Here is a 9,161-nt window from a genome sequence, read left to right on the forward strand (position 1 = left end):
CACTTAACATTGCTCCTTCTCTACCTGGTCCTTCTGTCTTTTTGTCATTAGGTCAGCTGATGTGCCTAGGGTACTCAGAGGCTAACCTGGAGGGAATCTAGTCCAGTACTCAGAAGAGAGGATTACTAGCGGGGAAAGTCATTACCCACTACCAACTGCCATCCACAGTACAGTCCTGAAGTGCAATTCTGCTTTCCATCAGTGTGCTGGGTGACTGACATTACAGGCCAGGAGCTCAGACATCACTAGAGAGGGAGAGGATAAGTGCCCTTGTAATTACCAAAATAAATAGTCTTGTTCAAAAAATCCAAAGGTGGAAGATGAAGACAGGTAAGAACACAGCTAATACTTAGGAACAGTAGTCTGAGAAGAGTTCAGCCATACAGGAAAATGCCCCCGATTACTGAAAATGTCAGTGAGATTATATGTTGTATGAGTGTGATCCTGCATTTACTGGATTTGAGACTTTTTTTTTTTTTTTTTTGCTACAGTCTAATGTGGGATAGAATCTGACTCTTCAGGAGCAGCACTTTGCATTAGCTTTCAAAAATCTTTCTTGAGCTGTGCTTTTTGCCCCTTTCTCAATTCAGTTCTAAATGAGTATCTCAATATATAGAAAAAATCCTCCAAATTTCTGGTCTAGAATAAAATTGTAGCCCATTGTTTATAAAGCCTCTTCTTTACTGAAACAAGCATCCACACTTTCATCAAGGTAACTCCTCAGTAGGACATAACCTCTTTATACTAAAATATCACTTGGTAAAATGGTATCTGAAGACTGAAACAGTGAAGTTCTTTAGGACCACATAGTTTCAGTAACATTCAGTTGGTCATCACTGACATAATGACCTTAAACCTGATTCTGTTAAGGAATGGTATCAGACTTCAGATGGTTTAGTCAAAGTTCAATAACTTTTTCACCAATCTTATATTTCAGTGTGAATTTTTTTTACTGTGATTTTTTCTCATCACTAGAAAATCAGAACAATTTTGTTATTGAACTCCCTCCATGAGTAAAGCTAAAAAGATCTCTGAAAAGTAAAGTGTATCCTATGCATGTCTTGTTCATTTTCAGTCTCTTAAGTTCTAAAAACTAAGCATCAGCTTCCTTTTTCACCATGGGTATTTCTTCCTTAATGCCTTGTGATGAGCCTCTGATTGCAGTAAGCATTGCTTTTAGTGGTCAGGTTCTTTCTGTGAGAAGGAAAATTGGTCGTTCCACCAGTGTGAACAGTCAGGCCTGATCATCTTCTGGAAAAAGTACATATTTAATTGATTCTCTTTTTAATATCTCTTCTCAACACACTTGACTGAACATGAGTGTATTACATTGTCACTATTTTCCAAGGTATTAGTATTATGTTTTCTTACTCAATTTTAAATGAACTTTGCCCACACATTTTTGATCCATCCAGTGACCAGCCTGATGCACTACGAGAAAACAACCATATTTGTGACATTCAGTTCTTAACAGAGCAGAAGGTAAAAGGTGAGATTTACCTGACCTTGAAATTGGGTCCTGAAAGTTCAGGTTTATTAAATTATGCAAAAGCGCAAAGAGGGTTGGTATATACCTAATCAGGTCAAACAGTTTTGTCCTATCATCAACAACAAAAAAATCATGTACTTTGTAAATTGTGAAAATGAGATTCTTGGCATTAGACTGCTGATTGCACCTTGTCATCTCATCATTTTGTGAAAACTGTGCTTTTAAAACTGTAAGTTGCAGTTCACTGAAATATTTTTTACCTTCTAAACCATGTGAGGATTCAAGCCAGGCAATGTAAGTCTCAATTCCTCAGTCACCTATTCATTAAGCAACAACTGTTTTGTCCAGATCTGCAGTTATGAATCATGCACAATACATGCTAATCAGCTTTATTTCCTCTAAGGTAATTTACTTACAATTCAGGAGCATCAGAAATGCTGTCTTTGCGGTACTAAAACTTCAATGTATTTGTAGACTGTTACACTGCTAAATAGAGCAGGCAAGCTTTGGATCTGTTGTCATTGTTATATTACCATAACACCAAATGTGGTTGGTATTTCCCTATGCGTATGTGGCTATCTCATAAACTGCTGAGCAGACTAATGAATTTAAGAATACTTCGTATCAATACATCTCCTCCCAAGAAAAGACATCATCAATTATTGTTTATCTTGAAAATCTGATGGTGTTACCTTGAGAATGTCATTTTCTGTAAAATAGTCGTGGGATTTCTGCTCAAGTAGGAAAAAGAAAAATGATTCATTATTTCAAAAATTATTTTACTGTCAGTCCAGAAAATGGATGAAAGCTTCTGACAATATACAGCAGAGAGCAAGGCTTAACTTATTATTTAAGGTTATGCTTTAAAGGGAAAGAAGTTCAAACATCACATTTTTAGCTCAGCTGTAACGCAGCGGAGGTCATGCAGTTACAGCTTTCACCTTTGTAGTTTTCCTGGATGTGTCTTTATGACTATTTTCACTGTGGAGTGTTACCTGTCCACCTGATGTTCTCATCAGTTTGGTTAAATGAGGTCTGGAGATTGTTCGCTTTCCACAGGTAGCCTACCATTGCGTTCTGTCCTGGCTAGCTGATAGAAAACTACTCCACAGTAGCTCTCAGAGGTAGCTCTTTTCATGTTACACCTTTTTACTCCGCGCAAAAACCTGTAAACCAGTAGTGAAACACCATTCAGTGAGACGTTACTTCCAATTACAACAATATATCCCTGATCAGGGTACTGCTCTGTATCTCAGTGCATCTGTTTTACAAGAAGCCATGAACATATTAAAACTGTCCTACTAAACATTATATATGAGCAATCTATGTAATGCTGCAACTGCTTATACCACTCAGACCTACTGTGTCATAAATACAAAGTACTGGACTATGAGATATCTAAATTTGTAAACCTCTAAATTTAAAGTAATTAACAGTGGCATTGTGGGATCAAGTTTGCCTTGAATATATGCAGACAAAGTAACTAACAGAATTTTTAAAAAGGTGAAAACCTAGAAAATTGTTTTCACTCACAATAAAGTTTTAAATAACTACCAAAAAAAAAAAAAAGTGAACATACTATGTACCTTCTATTAGAGATCAGATCTGAAATGAAAGACCTTGAGTTATACAATTAAGTATTGATTCTGTTGATCTATATTTAATTCTCATAGCAATTTAGTTGTTTTTACCCAATAGTGTTTTGCAGTTATACTGCACTTGAAGCAGTGCCCTTTTTGCTTTTGTGTTAATCTAAAAACTAAATTGCCCAGTGCATGAGAGACATAAATAAAGTTCATTTTATTCTTGTGTGTAAATGACTCTGAGCCCCTTAAACTGCTGGTTAACTAAACTTAGACAGCTGGAAAATACATCTATCTCGCAGAACGGTTCATTGCTAATTCTGGACTCTGGTATGCCTTATAAGCATCGCCTGACCTCCAGGCTACCAGAGCTTCTGCATGTTACTACACAGAAGAAGAAATGGACTTGCTGCAGCATTCCTTCCTGCATGCCAACTGCGAGCCCTTTGTGCCTATGAACTAGCCCGTCCTTCTGCCCACCTTTCTGCTACACCTGCAAAACCTTCCTGCTGTTCAGAGCAGCTCTGGCTAGTCCACGATCACACAGCACTGAACGTGCATTCTACCCACATGTAACCTCTCATTTTTAAAGTTTGAAAAAATCTATTTTGATGTATTAATGTAGAAATAGCACCTATTTATTATGCATCAGTGTAGCTGCAGGCTAGTTGTGTTTCCCTAATTTGCTGTGCTTGAAGCGACATGACAAATTTTATTATATCATTAATGGCTTTTAATTATTCCCTTTAGGATGACGCCAACAAGGGAACATTATTCTGATTCATGACTCGTGAGTTTATTTCAAAGTGATGTGGCTCGTGATGAATGTCTGGGTTATGTCAGGTAGAGTTTCTCCTCTTGTAACGACCAGCCGCTGCTCTCAGGTGGTGTAAGGCACCCCGTAACTGACCAGCTCCAAAACTCCGAAACTAGTTAATAAAAGTAAAATAAGCTATAAACTGAGCTGCTTTAGGATAATGGGTCAGCGCTTTTACAAAGGCACAGTGAAAATTAGTCCTTTCCTGCACTGAGCCTATTTTGACTTGGGCCAAAATCTGTGACTGCATCTTCTTATCTTTTCCCTGAAGCTAATACTCAGGAAAACATAAATGGCCGCACTGAATGTAGTAGGCACTTTATTTATTCATAGGACAGGTGCAGAATAGTCAGCAGCAAAGTCAACACCTCTGGGAGGAAATGGCTTTCAGTATTACTCCTCCGAAGAACCAAGTCTGAGAGCAAGAACATACTGTTGGGCCCATCTTAGCTCTTCTAGCAACACTCAAGAAAATAGCTAAGTGCTTTTCTTTTTATGGTGATAAAAGCATCTGTTCATCATGCAGAAAGCTGCTATAAATATGGGAAAGGTTTGATTGGAGCCTAGGACCTTCAGGCTAGGTGCTCTGCACACTATTACCAGATCTCACCCAGCTTGCATGGATACAAAATGCATCTCATCTGCTGCCAGATGTTCCTTATCTGCAGGAAAAGCTATCAAGTCTCATTTGTGTGACTCTCAAATGCATTAGTAAACTAACTACATTCAAATGCACAATAGTAACATCTTTGGGCTAACCCTTGTTCTTTGTGGTATCTGTGTCTCTGCTCAAGTCATAAAAATGTACAACGACAGAACTATGGACACATTTAACCACACACTTACATGCTTTAGCAACAGATTCTAGTAGTTGGTTTGGTTTTGCCTTTTGTTTCATCTAGCAGCTGTTGCGGCTGCCCTGAAAAATAGGAAACTTAATTTAAGGATGGATCTAAATGAATAATCTGATAGTTTTTTCCAGGTTGTATCTATAGTGACTAGAGAAAAGATTCTTAAAGAAAAACTTGGGGTAACTTTTGTTCCAAGATACCGAGTTTACAGAAATTATCAGTGGCTTTTCACCTCTAGGAACATAATTTTGGTACTGTGGGAGAAAATTATTAGCTGGTTATAGGGATCCCTGCATTAATATCTTTGCACAAACTTTTTAGTTTTTCTCATGGAGCACAGGATGTGAACGTGTTTTCTTCTGTATGTCAAGGACTGGAATATCATATTTTAACTTTCTAACTGCATTTACATTATATTACTGTATTTCAAACAAGTTTTAAGAGAAAATTTAAGATTATTAAAGTATATCTGTAGTAATAAAGCTGTCAGATAAAATCACTCTTATTGTACATCTGATATCGTAGTACAGCTCTAGCATATTAATATTCCCTACCCAAAAGTCCAATCTGGATGACCTCTCATTCTTGTTTAATTATAAAATCAGCAATAGGTGGTCATAGCTCCTGGAGTAATACTATGCCAGAAAGTGTATCATATCCAAACAGATTTCATCTACATCAAGTGAAAATCCCCTATGTGTTACTTTCCAGATCACGAGCATTACCTTTACATATTTGCATGCTATTGCAATAATGTGTTAAAGAAAACATCTCTTTTTCTTTTTTTTTTCAACAAAAGGGCACAACTGGGGCTTAAGATGTGGAAAAAGGACAGCTGTACATCCTAAATTATCCATGACTTATTTCTGGATACAAATATTGTCTCTATTTTAGAAATAAATTTTGCTACAACTTTTATCTATATTTTTCCTTTGTTTTCTCATGAATGGTAGTAGGGTCTGCTATACTAGTAGCACTTACATGCATCAAATTTATGACTCTGATACTGTTCACTACTTTATGTATCTTTTGTGAATGGGTTTCGTGATGGGCTTCACTTCAGTTCACTTCAATTTCATTTGGTTCAATGATTTGACTTAAAATTTGTAGAGAATACTTTTGTACCCTGCAGTTTCTCTAATATATTTTATTAACTGTTACCCTTATATTAAATGACAAACTAGGGTGTGATTAAGGTAGGATTTTAGTCTAGGTCATGCTTGTAGGGTATAATAAATTACTGATACCACATATATGTAGATTATCCTAATGAGTTTGTTCCAGTCTGTCCTGTGGTTTAAATCTATCCTTCAGCCAGCCAAAGATCCTGCTCTTATTTTGGTACTTTGTCTGGACTGCTCTGCACAGCAAACACTTTAGGTCTCTCTAGTTCCTCCTGCTCAACAGTTGAAATTGGCTTTCATTTGAATCAATAAAAGTTTTATCATAGACTTTATTAACACCAGTATTGACTTCTTGCAGACCCAAGTCTGTGCTAAGCAGACACATTCAATTTATCCAAAGAAAAGCTGTGAGGTGGGAAAAATATATACAAAGAAAAACCGTTTAGTCTTTCATATAATAAAGTATTTCAGGTTTAGTAGTCTGACAAGCAAAAAGTGCTAATATGTATTTTATTGATGCTATGTCTCCAAATTATCTCATCTGACCTACACAGAAGTGAAACAACTGTTCTGATAATAGCTTATAATATTTTAAATGAGAGCAAAAAGAAGAACTTTTTGAGCTGAAATTGTAAGAAATTTCTATAGAAGAGTTTAAATTTGTGTTTGTTACTGTTATGAAAGGTTATATTCCTCTGTTTCAGAAACTATTGTCATTCCAGACAGTGAAGACCTTAGGTTTAACTGTCATCTAAAACCAGCACCTAACATAGCATCCCCTGAAACTTTTGCACTAAAGATTATTTAATGAACCAAATGGCAGATCCTCAGTTACTAAGACTTTAGCATCTCTTATTGCTTTGTTGAAGCTTGCTTGAAACATTTGATGAAAATACTAACCTAAGCCAGGCATTGTTAGTTTACGAAAAATGACAGGATCACAGCATCAACAGTCACTAGATTGGCATTTCCATTTTTATTTCAACAGTCGGAAAAAGAAGCATTCAAGCCATGTAGCAATGTCTTTGTTATGCCCAAGACTTCCTAGGGTGAGCAGCCCAGCACGCATGAAGTGACTTGGAACTTGAATTTTTCTAAAAGTTCCAATGACCATTTACAGCTGCACATTTAGTGACCCACATCCTACATACACCTGGCCATGCTGTTTTTGGTGTGCTTAAAATACCATCTCATTTTCTATCTAAACCAAAATACTAATGTCCTAGATTGGCAGTAATTTACTGATTCAATCTATACTATCTGATGGTTTCACTGGAAACGAGGAACAGCTTGCACTCTGACAGCATATCTCAAAATTCTTGCATCTTGCCTCTCCGAGCGTCCTATGAAACGTTGAACGTTATCTCATACTTCTGTGATAACATCTTCTGTAAGAGCAGGTAGTTACACGGGTTTTGAAACACCCTGTAAATGGAAGGCGGGTCAGTTTTATTGAACTGCTCCCTAAGCTGTTCCCTAAGTATTCCTTGGTCAGATCTCTGATTGAAGATAGCAGTAGGCAACAAAGGGATAAAATTACTCTTGTATAATCCTACTGTGAGTTTTTAATATAAAGTGCTAATACTTTTTCCGGTGTTCCAGCAGAATTACAGCACTTCTCAGAGTAGGCCTGGCCAATATCTGATTGATTCTGGTCTGTGAGGATTGGCCCGGTTCAGCATAATTTCCTGTCTTGTTGCCTTCTTTTCTATTAGAGAGGGTGTGGGTTCTTGGAAATCAATAGGCTTACACATGCAAAATGTGAGGTTATTTTCTAGCAACTTTCATTGTTGTCTGTAATTTATAGAAAACGCTATTTTCTCCTCTGAATGTGTCTATGCACCTTTTTTTGGCAGACTCCAAATTCCGCCAAAACAACTACCCATTTAAACATACCCCCAAAGTACTCTTGAAGAAGATGTACATTATTATCTGTGAAGATGCTGAAGATGCTTAACACATACAAATATAGGATCTGCTAGTTAAAATGTACTTTTTTTGTTTTGTACATGGAGTCCTATTTGTCTCAGCAGAATCGCCAAAGCTATGATTTATCCTAAAATGGACATTCATGTTCTATTTAATTATAATAGAGATTTAAGCATCTACTAATCTGTTTCCTTTAACCTTGTGAACTTTGGAAAGAAGGTAGTTAATGGTGTACAGTACGATAACTTTATAAGAAATATGTTTCTAATATTTTCCTTATTCATTACAGAAATTGAAGCAAACTGAAGAAACAAAAGAAGATTCTCAGACTAGATTATCTAAAATTTCCCTGGAGTCTCTCAATAAATTTAACAGCAATACCGTACTTTTATTAGAAACAGAGAAGAACTGTCTGAATAAGGGTGAAGGACAAAAGGAAGAAAATGGAAAGAAAGAAGAAGCTTCCTTAAATAGCTCCGATAGGCACGATGTGGACAATTTAGAATCCTTGAGTGATTCTTTGTATGATAGCTTCTCCTCTTGCGCCAGCCAAGGCTCTAATGATGTATAAAGACACTTTCCAGTGGGCTGTGAATGGAGCACTTACGGAGCGAAAGGCAAGTGGGGAGGGAGGGGGGAGAAGAGACACTTGTTGAAAATCCTCACTCCAGATCGCTGTACTCACAGCGGGGTATTCCTGACTTTTTTTCTCATGAAACAGCAATAAGAAAGGCAGGACTGCATTCGCCGCGATGCAGGAGACTCAACGCTGAACACAACAAATGGTTCCACACACAAAAAAAAAAGGCTTAATTTTGCACTTTTCTGAATATTTGTATAGATGTAAATATGTGGGGAAAATATATTTGTAGGGAGAAATGACAGCAATAAATATTAAATTGGTGCTATGCTCCTGTAATGGCAGATTACTAACTTAAAGAACTTGATGTTAATATTAACAAGAAAAGTTGGTAGATTTTTTAAAAAAGATTTATAATTGTTCTAGTCTTAAAACTGTATGTAGAAACACTGCGTGACCATAAACCTGAGCCTGCCAAATCGTCTGTAATAAACTTTCTAGGAGTCCCTTTTATGAAACATTTTTTATTTTTCATTTTTAGTGCAATTCCATACTTGTGTTCTAGGGAAATGTGCATTTCGGTTACTACAATGTCACAACAGATGTCTTATTTCAAAAGGTTTTTGACTTTTGACGTGGCAAGAAAATGAATAGATTAAAAGGCCTGATACTGCTGGCACTGACTTCATAAATCATCTGCGTAACAGTTTGAAAGATCAGGGCCGGAGTAATTCACTGCTGACACAAATGGGAGGCTTGTTGAATGGGAACTACACAAGCGTCTTTAA

At 36.8% G+C, this 9,161-nt stretch overlaps 1 protein-coding gene across 8 annotated transcripts in view; it reads left to right on the plus strand.

Moving 5' to 3' along the window:
• The window catches only part of NCKAP5 (NCK associated protein 5), a 431,207-nt gene extending 422,575 nt beyond the window's left edge, over nt 1-8,632 (plus strand). For all 8 annotated transcript variants that reach the window (XM_032189919.1, XM_032189920.1, XM_032189918.1 and 5 more), the window contains one exon: nt 8,083-8,632. In XM_032189919.1, coding sequence (XP_032045810.1) covers nt 8,083-8,364 — 282 coding nt within the window. In that variant the 3' untranslated portion in view covers nt 8,365-8,632. The remainder of the gene's footprint in view (nt 1-8,082) is intronic.
• Nucleotides 8,633-9,161: the final 529 nt, after the last annotated feature.

Source organism: Aythya fuligula, chromosome 6, assembly GCF_009819795.1.
Source record: "Aythya fuligula isolate bAytFul2 chromosome 6, bAytFul2.pri, whole genome shotgun sequence".
In the NCBI taxonomy this organism is placed as follows: Eukaryota; Metazoa; Chordata; class Aves; order Anseriformes; family Anatidae; genus Aythya; species Aythya fuligula.